This window comes from Bubalus kerabau, chromosome 17 (genome assembly GCF_029407905.1).
Source record: "Bubalus kerabau isolate K-KA32 ecotype Philippines breed swamp buffalo chromosome 17, PCC_UOA_SB_1v2, whole genome shotgun sequence".
NCBI lineage: Eukaryota > Metazoa > Chordata > Mammalia > Artiodactyla > Bovidae > Bubalus > Bubalus kerabau.
The window spans coordinates 65,563,781-65,582,791 of NC_073640.1; the positions used below are offsets into that span (position 1 = coordinate 65,563,781).

A 19,011-nucleotide genomic window follows, 5' to 3' on the forward strand; every position below is an offset into this window, starting at 1 on the left:
AAAGTCTTTATTGCTTCTGCTTTATGTTTTGATTTTTGGTTGTGAGGCATGTGGGATCTTAGCCCCATGACCAGGGATCAAGCTGCCACCCCCTGCATTAGAAGGCAAGTCTTAACCACTGGACTGCCAGGGAAAGCCCCTGAAGTACAGCTCTTGTCACATATGGTTACCTGTGTTTCCTTCTCCTGTGACAATTTGTGTGTTTTCACTGACAACAGGCACAAGAAGACACTGCTTATGTGCAAGTTAATATTTTATTTCTTCCTCTGGTTTCTGGTTACATTTCTGTACATTTTTCATGAAAATTCTCTTTTCTGGGTGTGTATTGCCCAACTCGATGAACAAGAATTTGAGTGAAGTCCGGGAGTTGGTGATGACAGGGAGGCCTGGCGTGCTACGATTCATGGGGTCTCAAAGGGTCAGACACGACTGAGCGACTGAACTTAACTGATGATCCTTTTAAATGCTTCCTTCAGCATTTGCAGCATTAAAGTCACTTTGTCCACTAGCAATAAATACGCAGCTGTAAATTCATTCTGCCTTCACCGTCCATAGAGGCTCACAGTGCCTCCCGAAGCAGATCCTCCAGTGCATGGAGGGATTCCACACAGCATCTCTCTCCTGTGGTTAAGATGATTCATCACTAGGGATGTCTTTGTCCAGCATTTGGGAGGTGGAGGCTAGTGTGTTGCTCAGTGTTCTCCTCCAACTTGTGTCGGATCCCATATCCAAAGTATATGGCAAATCCTAGTAGTAGGCAAATGAGACAGTGAGAAGTAAAAGCAGGCACTCTCCTCACTTATAAATGCCCAATAGACCTCCTATCATGGTATCTGACACAGTTTAGGGGAGAGGTGGTAGGAAGATTGGGTTAGGTTATCCAAGAGGCCTCTTTACTCCAGAAAGTCACTTACCAATCCCCATCCAGATGCCAAATAGGACCCAGGTCCAAGTGGTCATGTGCACCATCAGGTAAATGTTCACAAAGATGCTCACCAGTGGGAGGAAAGGCAGAGCAGGGACCTGTGGGCAGAGTCAGTTCATCCCTGAACACATCCTAGGCATCTGAAAGGGAGACCCTATCCCATGTGGGTGGGACAAGTTCAGTGCAATTCAGGCTGTGTGTTCAGTGCCTACTTAGATAGTGTATGTAAAGCACTGAGTGTGGATCAGGGAAGGGTCCATAGGTTTCAGCAACTCCCCTTCTTCCCTGGTCCAGCAAAGGAAGCTTAGACCTAAAGCACGCAGACCTCCTTCACTCAAGGTGGACACTTTGGGCACATGAGCCCACCTACCCTGAAGTGAAGAGCAGTGGGGTCCTGGGGCTGCCTCCAGATGATGGCCGTGACCCCAGTGATGAGCAGCAGCAGCAGCACAGCCACTGTTGTGAGCATGGGGTCTCCAGAGAACACCTGGCTGGGCCACTGGTACACGATCAGGCTCAAGATTATCAGCAGGACAACTACAAGGGTAGAGGTGGAGGAGAACAGAACAGGTTCTACTCCAGAAGCCAAAGATGTTAAGACCTTGGGTCACACTCCTCCCCAAAACTTCCCACATCATGAAGGCTCATCATATCTCCAGCATTCCTCAACTGATGAAATACACATTCCCACCTTATCTTGTCAATTTCAGAATACTACCAGAGAGAGATCCCAATTCTCACCAAGCACTATGGCACATCCATAGACAATCTGGCCAGATGTCTGGGTGGGGATGGTGCTGGCAGGGAACCACAGACTCTTTAGATTCCTTGAGGTGCCGGCTTCAAGTACAGAGTCCAAAGACCTTTCTTTGACTACAAGCTCCATCTCACTTTCTTCCTCTGTTTTTTGGTTCTTGCTTAAATTCTGGTCTGAGTGATACCTGAATTAGAGGTATGATGCAACATGAACAGCAGTCCCTACTCACCCAACATCACACAGCCGAATCCATCTTTTTTTCCCACAAAAAGAAGAGCAGGACATTTAGAAGGCAGCATGAAGGCAGAAAGGATTAGCCCCCATCAATCCCCACAAGTCAAAGACCCCCAGTCAGGGTGGAGTGGAGTCTCACCTGAGCACAAGGACAGAAAAATCGACCACCAAGTTAGCAAGCAGGGACCGAAGTGACATGAGATCCATCAGATCACTGAAATGGAAGAGTAATGCCAAGACCCCTAGAAGGAGGGCATAAACAAGGTGGGGGGGTGGAGTGAGAAACAGCTGGAAATACGCAAGCCAAGGAATATAATCCAAAGGGAGTGGGTTTTGTTTATCTACCTGTAAGGATTCCAGAAATCATAATAACCTTGATGTGAGTGTGTGTACGGGCATTGATCTGGGCAAGAAATCGGAAAAGGAGCCCATCCTCTGCCATTGTGTAGATCAACCAAGACATGGCAAACATGGTGTTCAGGAGGCTGGAAAAGAAAACAGAGAGGAGTGAGAACGTGCAGAAGCAGGAGAGACCAGGGCATCCGCTCCCTCATCTATGTGGAGTAAGGTGTCTTTCTCTCTTGTCTCTCAATCCCAAGGGCTGGGACACCCAAGCATCTGACAGTCAACGAGGAGAAAGCCATGACACTGACCTGGATGAAAGAGCACAGAGGATGCCAACAGCCACGGCATATCTGGCAGGGCCGCACCCAACATGGAGAAAAGCCTGTAGAAAGGGGCTGTCAGGGTGAATTTGGTAGTAAGGCACCATGAGGGTGAGAGCTGCTGAGACACCAAAGTATGCCACAAAGCAGATCAAGACTGAGACCACGATGCTGATGGGGATGGACCGCTGAGGATTTTGGGCTTTTTCCCCTGCAGGATTAGAGGAAATACTGGGTCAGGAAACACACCAGAGTGAAAGCGCAAAATCCCCTTTCCTGTTGAACCTCCAAAAGAAACCCCTATGCCCAAGGGCAGCCCAATCCATGCCCACACCCTGGATGGGACACAAGGTGACCATATTACCTGTAGTGACAATGGAATCAAAACCAATAAACATGTAGGAACATAAAGCTGCTCCTCGGAGAACCCCATCAAGGCCAAAAGGCACAAACCCTCCAGAACCCAGAGGGCCCAAGCTATGGTGAGAGAAGAAGCAAGAAAGAACATGGGTGAGGTGTGTTCAGCCATGTGTACTGGACTCCTCCCTTAATATGACAAGTCCTGGGCTCCAGGACCCCCTCCACCTGGATCTCTTTAGGTTAGTTTCTCAGTTGTGTCCAACTTCAAACTCATAGATTGTAGCCCACCAGGCTCCTCTGTCCGTGGAATATGCCAGGCAAGAATACTGGAGCGGTTAGCCAATCTGTTCTCCAGAGGATCAGGAAGACCTGGGGACTGAACCCTGGTCTCCTGCATTTCAGGTGGATTCTTTACCATCTGAGCCACCAGAGAAGCCCAAGATCTCTTCAACCCCCAGATTCCCAGATGGGTACCCTTTCTCATGCCACACCTTACTAAGGTCAAGGACATCCTCCTAACCTATAAATATCATTGGATTCAGATGTGTTCAATGTATAGTCCTGTTCCGTGAGCTTCCAGTTGTGCAGGTCTCCCTTAATGAAGCCAGAGACGATGATGAAGCTGAGGACCAAAATGTTGATGCCCATGAACACTTTGTTAACCTGGGGTAACACATGAACTCCCAGAACCAGTAGTCCTGTGGGGTAAAATTGGAAAATGAAACTTTCCAAATAACTAAATCCAGGACTCCCCTGGTAGTCCAGTGGTTAATACTCCAAGTTTCCAAGGCAGGGGGCACAGGTTTGATCCCTGGTTGGGGAAGTTCTGCATGCCTCATGATGAGGCCAAATAAATAACTAAATCCTTAGAGATAGAAAGCAAACACATTTTTGCCTAGGACTGGTGGTTATGGGTGGTGGACAGACAGTGACTGCTCAGTGGGTATGGGGCTTCCTTTTGCTGTGAAGAACATGTTTGGAACTGGAAGGAGGTGATGTTACACAACATTGAGAATGTACTAAGTGTCACCAAACTGTACACTTTCAGGTGGTTAATTTCTTATTGTGGCCATCATCTCACAACATACATGTCTATCAAATCATCTTAAACTTATACAGTGTTGTATGTCAATTATATCTCAGTAAACTGGAAAAGTTTCCTCTCAGTTAAAAACAATCTTTGTGGGGTGGGAGGGAGGCTCAAAAGGAAGGAGATATATGTGTACATATGGCTGACTCACAATGATGTCCAGCAGAAACTAACACAACATTGTAAAATAGTTATATTCCAATAAAATAATAAAGTAAAAAAATAATAAAAAATAATTTTATAAAATCTTTGGTACTTCCTTAATGGTGCAGAGGTTGAGAAACTGCCTTGCATTGCAGAGGATATAAGTTTGATCTCTGGTCCAGGGACTAAGATCCCACATTCCATGCTGCAACTGCTGAGCCCAAGCACAGCAATGAAAAGTCTGAAGGTCACACAAGAAGACCCAGTGCAGCCAGGAAGAAAAAAACCAACTTTGATTCTCAACTGGGGTAATTTTATCCCACAAGGGACTTTTGGCACTGTCTGGAAACATTGTGATTGATACAGTTTGGAGGGCTGGGTATCACTGGTATGTAGTACATAAAGTTCAGAGTTGCTACTCAATAGTCAACAATGATCTTTTTTGGGGGGGAAGGGTGACCCACTTGCCAGGTGGGATCTTAGTTCCCCAAACAAGGATTGAACCTACACCTTTATTAGTGAAAGCACAGAGTCCTAACCACTGGACCACCAGGGAATTCCCAAAAAAACGATTAAAAAAAAAAACAAAAAAACTGAAATGCCCAAGACAGCCCCCAACCCCAAAGAACAAAAGTGTTAGTCATTCAGTCGTGTCTGACTCTTTGCGACCCCATAGACTGTAGCCCACCAGGCTCCTCTGTCCGTGGGATTCTCCAGGCAAGAATACTGGAGTGTGTAACCATTCCCTTCTCCAGGGATCTTCCGGACTCAAGGATGGAACCCTGGTCTCCCACATTGCAGGCAGATTCTTTACTATCTGAGCCACCTATTACCTCTACCTCAAGGAATGATCCAGCCCAAATTTTCAATAGTCCAACGGTAGGAAAAAAATGGTCATTGTTTTGCCTTCCTCTCTTTCTTATTCCAAACCTTTCTTCCCAGTCCTAATTCCCCCACCATTCAGGAACCCTGAGGCTTTCCCAACTCAGCTTCCCTTTCACATCTCACTTTTCCCATTCTAACTCTGACCCCTGACTCACCCGTGAGCAGCAGCACCAGGCCCAGGGCGAAAAAGTCTGGGTACTTGGCCAGGTAGTAGGGCATATATAGGGAGAAAGTTCCCTCTAACCCCTGAGAGATGTGGTTCCCAGTCAGGCTGTCAAAGGTGTAGCTCCAGGCCCGGGCTATACAGGCAGTGCCTATAGCAGCAGAAGAAGGAATGTTTATGAGCAAACAGAAATTGAACCACTATGATCTAGGGAGAGGAGTGAACAACAGCAACAACAAAAAACCCCTAATATCTATGGATTCAAAGAGTTTCTTCTCCTCAGGTGGGGAGGGCAGACCCAGATGATTCACAACATAGGTCAACTCTTTAATACGCTAGGAGATCAACGTTACAGAAAATGAACAAAAAGCATAGGGAGGTGGGACCAGGATGGTGGGATCGGAATTGGCATTTTAAATCAGAGTGTCAGGAAAAATCCCAGAAAGTCAGCAGCTAACCAAAGTCTTCACTACGATGAGGAGATAATCCTGAGGAATTTGCCTCCCTCCACCCACTCCCTGTGCAGGGGGTGATTCAGATGGTAAAGAATCCGCCTGCAATGCGGGAGATGGGAGTTCGATCCCTTGCCTGGGAAGATCCTTGGGAAAAGGAGATGGCAACTCATTCCAGTATTCTTGTCTGGAGAATTCCATGGATACAGGAGCCAAGAGGGCTATAGTCCATGGGATTGCAAAGAGTCAGACAAGACTGAGCGACTAACACACACACACACATACACACTCCCTACAGTTCCCTTTCCTTCAGGGTTATTTGTTGTCACTGTTGTTTAGCCCTTAAGTCGTGTCCAACTCTTTGTGACACCATGGACTGCAGCACACCAGGCTCCTCTGTCTGTGGAATTATGCAGGCAAGAATACTGGAGTAGGTTGCCATGGCCTTCTTCAGGGGTTCTTCCTGACCCAGGGATTAAACCCAAGTCTCCTGTACTGGCAGTCAGATTTTTTTGCCACTGAGCCACCTGGGAAGCCCTCAAGGTTCTTAGTCTCATCGTTTAAGGAAAGCAGGATTGAAGGGAAACCTGGCATGCTGCGGTTCCTGGGGTCGCAAAGAGTCAGACACAGTTTAGAGACTGAACATCAACAATGGCATCGAACTGAGTAGAATGAAGTTGTAGAGCCTTTCTGTCACTATTACCCATCTCCCTCAACAAGGTGGGGTTTGATCCCTGGATTGGGAAGATCCAGGAGGAGGGCATGGCAACCAGGACATGGCAACTCACTCCAGTATTCTTGCCTGAAAAAATCCCAAGGATAGAGGAACCTTGAGAGCTACAGTCCATGGGGTTGAAAAGAGTTGGACACGACTGCAGTGACTGAGGAAAGCACAGCCCCGCAAGGTGGATAACATCTGCTTGTGAATGAGCAAAGATCCCATTCATATCTCCTACCTTCTTGATCTGAAGCCCCACCCCTTCCTGTACCCCAATATCTCACCAACAGTTAAGGACAGTATGCGATTCCAGCCAATGATGAAGCCATACACCTGACCCATGATGGTATAGCTGTAGAGATACATAGAACCAGAGCTTGGTACCCGGGCCCCAAATTCTATATAGCAGAACCCTGACAACAGAGAAGACAGGGCAGCCACCAAGAAGGAGAGGACGATTGCTGGTCCAGCGATGTACTTGGCCACTGCACCAACCAGGATGTGCACGCCAGCTCCCAACATCCTGCGCACACCTATGATCACCAGGTCTAGGGTGTTCAGACAACCAGCCATGTGATGCTCAGTCTCCTCTCTGGGACCCAGTGGCCGCCTGCACACCAGCTTCTGACCAAATTGACGAGCATCCTGAAGCATCCTAGACAGAGGTCACGAGGCTACTATCTGCTGAGGAAACATGATGCAAAGCCATCAAGATGATGAACCGCCCCCCCCCCCACTTCTTCTGACACAGCACAACAGCTCCCAGCTCCTTCTACTTTCATCTGGAAAATGGGTCTCTCCACCCTCAGGCTGCAGCCGGGCTGACCCCCTCCACTCTGGGGTTGCAGAGGTCTCCTTGGGAGGATGTGAACTCAGCGCCCAGTCTCCCACAGAAGAGGGTGACCCGAGACTTACTGGATCCTTGGAGCAGAGCCTGGAGCACTGGGTCAGTCAGGGAGGCTGAGGTTAAGCCATGCGGGGCTGGAGCTGAGACATCTCCAAGAACCGAACTGGGGAGTCCCTGTGAACAAAAGAACTTTTTGTTGGGGTGGGGATGGAGTTGGGGGCAGGAAGGAAGCATCTGCAGAGTTGCTATCAGCCCTTGATTCTTCTGTGGTTACCTCAGGGGGTGCTTCTGAGAGGGTTTTTTTTTTTTTTTTTTGTATTGTAATACCCAGAATGTAACATTAACTATTTTAATCTTTTTTAAGTGTGTAGTTAAGTTAAGTATATTTACATTTTGGGAGAACTGTAGAACTTTCTTCATCTTTTAAAACTGAAACTCTGTACCCATACAACAAAATTCTTCCTTTCTTCTCCACCAGTCTTGGCAACCACATTATACCCTCTGTCTCTGTGAGCCTGACCACTCTAGAGCTAGTGTTAAGTTGTTTCAGTCATGTCCAACTCTTTGGGACCACTCTAGGTACTTCATTCTTGTGGGTTCATACACTATTTCTCTTTTGTTTGTCAGGCTTTACTTAGTATAATGTCAACAAAATTCATCCATGTTGTAGCATGTGTTAGAATTCCATTTTTCATGCTGAATAATACTCCATAGTATTATAAGTACCTGCCACACCTGGCTTATCTGTTTCTTGGTCAATGGACACTTGGGTTTCTTTCATGCTTTGGTTATTGTGAATAATGCTGCTATGAACACAGGTATACAAATATGTCTTCCACAGTGTGCTTCTCTCCAACTCTTCTGGGTGTATACTCAGAAGTAGAATTGCTGGATCATATGGTTTTAAGATTTTTATCTGCTTGTGATGGAGAAAATGTTCATATATTGAGGAATGGGGAAGTCATTTTGGCTTATTCATGGTTCAGCTTGAACTTTGTGTGAACTAAGACAGCCTGTCTGGCTCTCACAGCTCATCTGTCTTAACCATTGAGATAAAGAACATCTGTTTTGAAAATAAGGATGAACAACTCCTTTCTTATGGTGTCCATGAAAAGACAAGGTTCCCTTCCCAGATGTTGTCCTGCTGCCTGAAGAACTTGTAACTGCGGTCTCTGCCTATTTCTGTTGCTCACCCAGTTGAATCTCTTAAATTCTGTCATACTCGACACTGTTTTGAGTCAACTGGCCTCTTAGGAGGTACCGTAACTCCCTTCACCCAACGTCACTTTGGCTTGATATAATCGTCTGAACCTTGCAATTTTCCTTCCAGCACCTCAAGATGACAGCAACCCTGACTGCATGGTGCTAACTGACTACCTTCTTACTCCTATACCTGTGCTATTAGGGCAGCTCCTAACCCCACATGACTAATGCTCTTCTAAGAAGAGAATAGAATACAGAGAGTATACATGGACACCAAGGAGTAAGCGATTTAATAAATAAAAATACAAAACACCTAGATATACTGAATTTCAGACAAAGAATGAATATTCAAATATATATTTCAATACACAGCTTTTATATAAATGCATATTTGTGCATTAATTATACTTATATTTTAAATCTGTACATATACATGTACAAGCACTATCATGCACTGATTTATTGTGCCTCAAAGATACTGCCTTTTCTTATAAATTGAAGGTTTGTGGCAACCATGTGATGGTCAAATGATTGTCAGCATTTTTTCTTTTTACAAATACAGTATCTTAAAATTACAGAAGAATCTGAAAGAGCAATAAAACTTGGAGCCTGGCTGGCTACAGTCCTTGGGGTCGCAAGACTCAGACACGACTGAGCAGCTGTTGTTGTTGCTCACGACTGAGCAACAACAACACAGCAGGGAGCAATTTGCTGATGGTGGCGATAAGCACCCAGCTCTGATTCCCGGTGTGTTTCTCCAAAGTTGATGAGGAAGCACTGCTTGGGCAAGGGACATGCTGGGAGTTGTAGATCAGGCAGACAAGAGAAAGAGGAAAGGAGAGAGAAAAACATTGGCACCCCACTCCAGTACTCTTGCTTGGAAAATCCCATGGATGGAGGAGCCTGGTGGGCTGCAGTCCATGGGGTTGCAAAGAGTCGGACACGACTGAGCGACTTCACTTTCACTTTTCATTTTCATGCATTGGAGCAGGAAATGGCAACCCACTCCAGTGTTCTTGCCTGGAGAATCCCAGGGATGGGGGAGCCTGGTGGGCTGCCGTCTATGGGGTCACACAGAGTCGGACACGACTGAAACGACTAAGCAGCAGCAGGGCTCCTTCACTGTGCGGACCTAGATTCAGCCCTGTGGGTCTTGGAAAGAGAACAAAGCAGAGAGTGAGAGTAAGCAAGTTGTCATGGGAGAGAGAGAGAGTCAGAAGTCTCCAGCCAGCAGTTTGGGGAGACTGGCAGTTTACCTTGAAATCCCAGGCTTCAGCATCAATGATCTTGGAGAGAGATCAACCATGAAGAGTGGCTTAGTTCTCTGCCCAGGAATTGGACCCGGGTGGCCTGGGTGAAAAACCAGGAATCTTAATCTCTAGTCCACCAGTGGCTAGAAACTAGAAACAAGGTTCTCCTCATTCTTGCCCCCAGTAAAAAATGCATTTCTCCAGGAGGCAAAAACTAAAAATATAATAAATGTGCGTTACTGAAGACACAGCACAGTCGTGGAGGAGCACACAGAGGAGGTTTGTTAAGACAGAAGGCAGGCAGAGTTCACACCCAATAGAAAGGCTGTGGGCATCCTCCCGAAGGAGGAGGAGCCCCATAAAGAGACTGTTAAATCATCTGTACAGGGTGGTTCTTCCTGTCTTTGTTTGTCTTTGGCAAATTACCTGCCCTGCCCTAGGACCCTCCCTGACAAGTGTGTGCAGCTTTTTTTCCTAGATGGATTCCAGCACACAGGCCTCTGGGGGCCCTGGACATCACCTATTACGGGATGGCACCCCCATCTTTTTGCCCCCCAAGGGGACTTTCTGTACATGTGCAGTGCCCTAAAGATAGAAAATATGTGACCTCTTGATCTTTTACACACACAGGGTTTAGCCCCTCTTTGTCCCTGCCATGATTGTTATATTACCGTGTCCACAGCAGACAAAGTCCAGCTATTTACTCTGTTCCTGTCATTTCCGGCTCCAAGTGGGAACAGAAGGCAGATTGTAAATATCTAGCCTAGAGCCCACTTGCCTCCTTTCTTGGGAAATGTAAACAGAAGACTTCTTTCTCCTGTTCATCTACCCTTCGTGTGTCTACTTTGCAGGCTCCAGACAAAGAACCTAAGAGGATAGAGGACACGATATTCTGCCCCAACAGCAATAAAGTTTAAATGCTTCAACAAGATGATATAAGCTTCTCTGGTGGCTCAGACAGTAAAGAATCTGCTGCCATGCAGGAGACTTAGAGATGTGGATAGTGAAGATCCCCTGCAGGAGGGAACAGCAACCTGCTCCAGTGTTCTTGCCTGGAGAATCCTGTGGACAGAGGAGCCTGGCAGGCTATAGTCCATGGGGTCACAAAGAGTTGGACACAACTGAACAACTAACACTTTCATTTTTCTTTCACTAGTAAAATATGTGGCCAAGGAAAAGAAGCAGTGTACAGAATTCATCCAGTTAATATTGCCAAAGTTCAGTTGAGTTCAGTCGCTCAGTCGTGTCCGACTCTTTCCGACCCCATGAATCCAAGCACGCCAGGACTCCCTGTCTATCACCAACTCCCGGAGTTCACCCAGACTCACGTCCATCGAGTCAGTGATGCCATCCAGACATCTCATCCTCTGTCGTCCCCTTCTCCTCTTGCCCCCAATCCCTCCCAGCATCAGAGTCTTTGCCAATGAGTCAACTCTTCGCATGAGGTGGCCAAAGTATTGGAGTTTCAGCTTCAGCATCATTCCTTCCAAAGAACACCCAGGGCTGACCTCCTTTAGAATGGACTGGTTGGATCTCCTTGCAGTCCAAGGGACTCTCAAGAGTCTTCTCCAACACCACAGTTCGAAAGCATCAATTCTTCAGTGCTCAGCTTTCTTCACAGTCCAACTCTCACATCCATACATGACCACTGGAAAAACCATAACCTTGACTAGATGGACCTTTGTTGGCAAAGTAATATCTCTGCTTTTTAATATGCTATCTAGGTTGGTCATAACTTTCCTTCCAAGAAGTAAGCATCTTTTAATTTCATGGCTGCAATCACAATCTGCAGTGATTTTGGAGCCCCCCAAAATAAAGTCTGACACTGTTTCCACTGTTTCCCCATCTATTTCCCATGAAGTGATAGGACCAGATGCCATGAGAAATGCAAATCAAAACAACAATGAGGTACCACCTCACGCTGTTCAGAATGACTATGATTAACAAGTTTACAAATAATAAATGTTGGAGAGGGTGTGGAGAAAAGGGAACCCTCTTACACTGTTGGTGGGAATGTAAAGTGGTGCAGTCATTATGGAAAACAGTATAAAGGGTCCTCAAAAAATTAAAAATTGAGTTGATGTAGGATTCAGTCATCCCACTTCGGACTGTATACCCAGACAAAACTATAATTCAAAAAGATACATACATCCCTATGTTCATAGCAACACTATTTACAATAGCCAAGGCATGGAAACAACCTAAAACTCATCAATATGTTAGGGGAAGCACACTGATTGAAACCGCCCACCCTGGCCAGGCACCATAATAACCATTTGCATGAGTTGTTTTAGGACAGGAGGTCCTGGTAAGGAACAGGTAACTAATAAGCCTCCACCAACCAGAAGAATTTGGGAAAGGTCAAAAGGAGACACCACCTGTCCACCCACCTCCCAGAATCCTTCTCTCTGGCATCCATCTTGGCTGAACAAGGCGTGCACCACCAGGAAGAACTCTGAGTCTGATTGGCTAAAGACAACCCAGAAACTAATCCCATCACCATAAAACCCAAGACTGCAAGCCATGAGACAGAGCTGTTCTCCTGAGTTCCCTTACCCTACTGCTCTCCACCTGGGTGCCCTTTCCCAATAAAATCTCTTGCTTTGTCAGCACACGTGTCTCCTTGCACAATTCATTTCCAAGTGTTAGACAAGAGCCCAGTTTTGGGCCCTGGAAGAGGTCCTCCTTCCTGCAACAAATAGATGAATGGATAAACAAGATGTGATATATATATGTGTGTGTGTATGTGTGTGTGTGTAAATATTTAGTGGCTCAGTGGTGAAGAATCTGCCTGCAGAAGAAGATCTCCTGGAGAAGGAAATGACAACCCACTCCAGTATTCTTGCCTGGGAAATTCCATGGACAGAGGAACCTGGCTAACTACAGTAAATGGGGTCGCAAAAGAGACACACAGAACTTAGCAACTAAACAACAACAAATATATATATTCAGACATACATACATACTGACAGACTACTCAGCCATGAAAAATGAAACAATGCCACTTGCAGCAGTATGGTTGGACCTAGATAATGAGATTATCATACTTAGTGAAGTAAATCAGAAAGAGAAAGACAAATACTGTATGATACCATTTATATGTGGAGTCTAAAAAATGACCCAAATGAATCTATCTATGAAATAGAAATGGACTCACAGATATAAAGACCAGACTTATGATGGCCAAGTAAGAGGGAAAAGGAAGGATTGGGAGTTTGGGATTAGCACGTGCAAACTATCGTATGCTGCTGCTGCTGCTGCTAAGTCGCTTCAGTCGTGTCTGACTCTGTGCGACCCCATAGACGGCACCCCACCAGGTTCCCCCATCCTTGGGATTCTCCAAGCAAGAACACTGGACTGGGTTGCCATTTCCTTCTCCAATGCATGAAAATGAAAAGTGAAAGTGAAGTCGCTCAGTCGTGTCCTACTCTTCACGACCCCATGGACTGCAGCCCACCAGGCTCCTCCATCCATGGGGTTTTCCAAGCAAGAGTACTGGAGTGGGGTGCCATTGCCTTGACTAGATAAACAACAAGGTCCTATTGTATAACACAGGGAACTATAATCAATATCTTGTGATAAACAGTCATGGAAAAGTAAATGAAAAAGAAGATATCAATACATATGTATAACTGAGTCACTTTGCTTTACAGAAGAAACTAACACAGCACTGTAAATCAACTATACTTCAATAAATTAAAAAAAAAAAAATTCAGGTTGAGGCAGCCAAACAAGAGAGTATAAATTTAGAAGAAGAAAAAAAAAAAAGACATCTAAAATAGGCATTGGGATTTAGAAGTAAGGAGCACTCCCCTCTTTGATAACAGAAGGACATTTGGAATCAAGTCCACATACAAATGTTGAAAAAAAATTCCACATCATTTTTTTAAGAGTCTGACTTTTCAAACAGCTATAATATAATAGGAGAAAACATACAGAGTTTAAAATAATGTGAGGACAGACACTTAAGCCTTGAGAATGGCATGTCTGATATAACATCGTACAGAATTTTGTTGCTTTTGTTCTTGTTTAGTCACTCAGTCATGTCTGAATCTTTGTGACCTCATGGACTGTAGCCTGCCAGGCTCCTCTGTCCATGGTATTTCCCAGCCAAGAATACTAGAGTGGGTTGCCATTTTCTCCTTTAGGGGATCTTCCTAATTCAGGGATCAAGCCCATGTCTCCTGCATTGGCAGGAGACCAATTGACTTCTTACCACCTGCATTCACTTACCACCTTCTCCTGCATTGGCTTCTCACCACCAAGCCACCAGGGATGCCCAGTAGACCACCCCAACTGACAGGCACTGTCTTCCTGTTATGATGCATGAGAGAGTCACTCAGGTCCACCTCTGCTGCTTTCTCCCCACCCTCTCATCTTTTCAATATAATTTCCCATGTTTTTAATTCATCTCACGGAGACTGAGATATCACAGATATGCTCATATTCCTTTTCTTTTTCCTTTCTCATTGAACAGCCACCCTGTATTTCAAGGTGAGTGTCCTGATCATCACCCCTCCCCTAAATTTCCCAGCCTTCTGACCTCTATCTCTCAAATATTAACACCTTTTCTTTTTCATGTACTTCCTGAAGTATCTGAAATTATTGCTCAATTCTATAACCATCGCTGAGTTTGGGTGCTTTGCATATACATTATAAATGAATATTTTAAATTGATGTTGGATTCATGGTGACCTGTAATTCACTATTGATAATCTGCTCCTACCCGCTCATCGCCAGTCTTTTAGTATCTTAATCCTTCTGTCTTTGCCTCCTCCTCCTGCCTCTTTCGGACTTCCCTAGTGGCTCAGACAGTAAAGCAGGAGAGCTGGGTTGGATCCCTGGGTCGGAAAGATCCCCTGGAGAAGGAAATGGCGACCCACTCCAGTACTCTTGGTTGGAAAATACCATGGAAGGAAGAGCCTGGTTGGCTACAGTCCACAGGGTCGCAAAGAGTCGGACACGACCGAGCGACTTCACTTCACTTTCTGTCCCTTTTCTATCTCAGATGGAAACACTTCGTCTCACTCTCTCTCTTGCCTTCTGCCCCTCCCCCCATACATCCTGTTTTTGACATGAATTCATCACTGTGCCTTGGACCAGTAGATTTCCTGCCTTGGTTGCATTTGGAAACCATCCAAATCTCTAGCCCTGACAGAACAGAAACTAAGTCAGAGGGGAGTTGAAAGAAAACCATGCGACACAAGAAGAGAATGAAAAAATTCCCAATCACGGTATCATCAAAGATTCTTCCATTATGAGGCGACCCTCGAAAGAATACACACTGACAACTCAGGTTTTCTCCATTATCTTATAAAAAGAAGGAGTCTAGAAATAAATGTAGTCTTTTGTGTTTGTTAAAAATCTTAGTTTTTTGGACTTCCCTGGTGGTATAAGTGAATGAGAATCTACCTGCTGATGCTGATGTTGAAACTCCAATTCTTTGGCCACCTGATGTGAAGAGCTGACTCATTGGAAAAGACCCTGATGCTAGGAAAGATTGAGGGCAGGAGGAGAAGGGGGCAACAGAGGATGAGATGGTTGGATGGCATTAATGATTCAGTGGACATGACTTTGAGCAGACTCTGGGATACAGTAAAGGACGGGGAAATCTGGCGTGCTACAGTCCATGGGGTTGCAATGAGCCAGACAAGACTGAGAGACTGGACAAAAACAGCAGCAACTGCAAGGAGAAGCATGCATACCAAAATGAAGAGTAGCCCCGGATCACTGCAACTGGAGAGAAAGTCCTCCTGTAGCAACAAAAACCGAGTGCAGCCAAAATTGTTTAAAAAATTTTTTTAATCAAATGTTTTGTAGAATTCACTGATGAAACTATCTTTTCTGTGTTGAGAGGTTTCTTATCACTGATTCAACCTCCTTTCTTGTTATTGGTTTATTCAGATTGTTTATTTTTTCCTTCCAGGTTATCCAATTTGTTGGCGTATGCTTTTTCATAGTATAAGAAATGTGTATAAGACTGTATATTTGAGGTACCATTTACAATATCTCCTCCTTCATTTCTGATTTTACTTATATGAGTGTTCTCTTTTTTGACTTTTTATTGGCATATAACTGTTTTACAATGTTGTGTTAGTTTCTGTGACACAAAGAGGTGAATCAGCTTTGTTGTTGTTGTTTAGCCACTCAGTCATGTCTGACTCTGTGCCACTCCATGGGCTGTTGCCCACCAGCCCCTCTGTCCATGGGATTCTCCAGGCAAGAATACTGGAGTGGCTTGCCATTTCCTAATCATGGGGATCTTCCTGATCCAGGGATCAAAACTGTGTCTCCTGCATTGTCAGGCCTATTCTTTACCACTGAGCTACAAGGGAAGGAAGCCCAGTGAATAGCTATATGTATACATATGTTCCCTCCCTGCTGGGCCTCCCTCCCACCCCGTCGCCCACCCCAACCCTCTAGGGCATCACAGAGCTGCAAGCTGAGGTGCCTGTGCTCTCTGCAGGTTCCTATTAGCTTTCTGTTCTGCACATGTAGTGTATACATGTCAATCCTAACCCCCAGTTTGTTCAACCCTCTCCTTCCCCCACTGGGTCCACATGCCAGTGAGCTGTCACCTCGCAGATGTCAGAATGGTCACCATTGGAAAATGTGCAAACAGTAAGTGCTGGAGAGGATGCGGAGAGAAGGGAACATTCTGCACTGTTGGTGGGAAAGTAAGCTGACACAGCCACTATGGAGAACAGGATGGACGTTCCTGAACAGACTAGGAATAAAACTACCGTATGACCCAGCAACCCACTACTGGGCATAAACCCTGAGAAAACCAAAGTCAAATCAAACCAAATCACAAAGGTACATGTATGCGAATGTTCTTTGCAGCCCTGTTTACAACAGGCAGGACATGGAAACAACCTACATGTCCTTAGACAGATGCATGGATAGAAAAGATGTGGTACATATAGGCAATGAAATTGCTCAGCCATAAAAAGGAAAGAATTTGAGTCAGTTGTAGTGAGGTGGATGAACTTAGAACCTGTTATACAGAGTGAAGTAAGTCAGAAAGAGAAAAACAAATATTGTATATTAATGTGTGTGTGTGTATGTGTGTGTGTGTATATATATATATGTATATATATATATATATATATATATATATGCAATCTAAAAAAATGGTACAGATGAACCTATTTGCAGGGCCAGAATTGAGATGGAGTCATAGAGATTGGACTTGTGGACACAGCGGGGGAAGGAGAGGGTGGGATGAATTGACAGAGTAGCATTGACATGTATATACTACATGTGTAAAATGGAGTTAGTGGGAAGCCTCTGCACAGCTCAGAGAGCTCAGCCTGGCTCTCTGTGAGGATGTAGACACATGGGATGGGAAGGGGGAGGGAGGCTTAACAGGGAGAAAGTATATTTATAATTAGGATTGATTCACTTTATCATACAGCAGAAACCAACACAACATTGTAAAGCAATTATCCTCCAATGAAAAAGCAAAAAAAAAAAAGTTTCTAATTAATTATTATTGAATATCGGAAAAAAAAAAAAGGAAAACCAAACCAACCTCCCAAGAGCCTGGAGGAAGAGAGGACTAATCTTCATTCTGAATCAGAAACAAAAGACTCCGTTTTCTATCCTTTGGGACATAGAATGTCTCCCCATTACACTGCTCTGCAGGGCCAGGCTGACTCAGAGAACACGAGTTAAGGGCAGGGGCTTCTGTCCATGTTACTCTAAGGTCCGAGTTGAGCATTATGGTTGAGGGCAAGCATCTAAGAGTCAGGAAACTATGATTAGGATCCTGGCCCCACCTCTCTGCCCTTGAACAAGTCATATACTTCCCTGGACCTGTGTTTCCTTCTTGTTCAAACGCTGCTGATGAACTTTTGAGCCCTGTCTTTAGGAACATAAAATGGTACAGTTGCTGTGGGTAAAGTATGGTGGTTCCTCCAAAAAACCAAAAGTGAAATTACCATCATGGTTGAGCAGTCCCACTTCTGAGTGTACACCCAAAAGAACTGAAAGTGAGGTCACAGGAGACGTTTGTACACCCATGGTGGTATTATTCAGATTAGCTGAGAGATGAAAGCAACCCAAATGGCCATCCATGAAAAATGGATAGAAACAATGTGCTCTATACCTACAGTGGAATATTATTCAGCCTTAAAAATATGGGAAATTCTGACCCATGCTATAACATGGAGGAAACTTGAGGACAATATGCTAAGTGATATAAGCCAGTCACCAGAAGACAAATACTGTATGATCCCATTTCTATAAAATAGCTAATACAGTCAAATTTACAAAGACAGAAAGTAGAATGCTGGTTTGCTAGGTGCTGGGTGAGGGGGGAAATGGGGAGTCATTGTTCAATGCAGACACGGTTTCAGTTTACAAGACAAAAAGAGTTCTGCAAACTGGTTACACAGCTGTGTAAATTTACCCAGTATTGCTGAAGGCTCATTTAAAAATGGTGAAGATGGCAAATTTATGTGTATTTCACCACAGCTTTTAAAATTTTATGCCAAGGATAAACGGGAGAGCCAGCTTCACAGAGTTGCTGAGTGTACAAAACTCTAAGGCAATTCAACACAAAACACCACTGAGTTGTCCTCAGCAGAATGCTCAGCTCCTACAGGAGGCATCAGCAGACATGGAGGGCAGAGAGGAGACAGGAGACTGAGGGCAGTGGTACCCGCATCACAAACTCTATGTGAGGGTCATCTTAGGGTTATGTGAGCACCAGACTAAAACCAGTCCAAGAGGCCCTGGACATTGATCCAATCTCTCCCAGCCCCTCCTCTCCTCACACAAACACAATAGTTCCCAGCTCCTACTTTCATCCGTAAAACGGGTCTCTCCACTCTCAGGCTGGAGCCAGGCTGACCCCTCTGCACTCTGGGGTTGCAGAGGTCTCTTCGGGAGGATGTGAACTCAGTACCCAGTCTCCCACAGAAGAGGGTGACCTGAGACTTACTGGATCCTTGGAGCAGAGCCTGGAGCACTGGGTCAGTCAGGGAGGCTGAGGTTAAGGCGCGCAGGGCTGGAGCTGATGTTTGTCCAAAATCCAAAGAGGGAAGTCCCTGAGCACAGAAGACAACCCTTAACCTTGGGTAACTGGGGTGGGGATGGGGCTGAGAGGACCGGAAGCTTATGCAAAGTTCCTGTTAGCCCTTAACCACAGCCCTCTGTGGTTACCCTTGCGAGATTTTCTAAGATGTTTTTAACTGGGGTAGCATACACATAACCGGAAATGTTAACCGTCTTTAAGTATTCAGTTCAGTCATTTTGTAACCGAAAGCAAAGTCTGGCTGCTGGCTGCTCAAAAGCCATTCAGGAGGCCAGGTT

The 19,011-nt window shown here is 45.2% G+C and overlaps 1 protein-coding gene across 5 annotated transcripts; it reads right to left on the bottom strand.

The window, feature by feature from the left end:
• Positions 1 to 222: 222 nt before the first annotated feature.
• LOC129631673 (cationic amino acid transporter 3-like) lies at positions 223 to 18,731 on the bottom strand. 5 transcript variants are annotated; one of them, XM_055552844.1, is made up of 13 exons: positions 18,641 to 18,731; positions 7,309 to 7,414; positions 6,678 to 7,077; positions 5,216 to 5,374; positions 3,462 to 3,639; positions 2,946 to 3,058; positions 2,570 to 2,792; positions 2,262 to 2,401; positions 2,056 to 2,158; positions 1,667 to 1,866; positions 1,296 to 1,462; positions 915 to 1,023; positions 223 to 747 (listed from the first exon to the last, which is right to left on the bottom strand). In XM_055552844.1, exons 3-13 carry the CDS (start codon positions 7,045 to 7,047, stop codon positions 644 to 646), a joined length of 1,866 nt encoding a protein of 621 aa, XP_055408819.1. In that variant the 5' UTR covers positions 7,048 to 7,077; positions 7,309 to 7,414; positions 18,641 to 18,731; the 3' UTR covers positions 223 to 643. The 5 variants fall into 5 exon arrangements, with proteins under 5 accessions (XP_055408819.1, XP_055408818.1, XP_055408821.1 ...); XM_055552843.1 differs by lacking the exon at positions 18,641 to 18,731 and adding an exon at positions 9,700 to 9,996 and having other exon boundaries at positions 6,678 to 7,074; XM_055552846.1 differs by lacking the exon at positions 18,641 to 18,731 and adding an exon at positions 9,700 to 9,996 and having other exon boundaries at positions 6,927 to 7,077.
• Between the last annotated feature and the right edge of the window lie 280 nt (positions 18,732 to 19,011).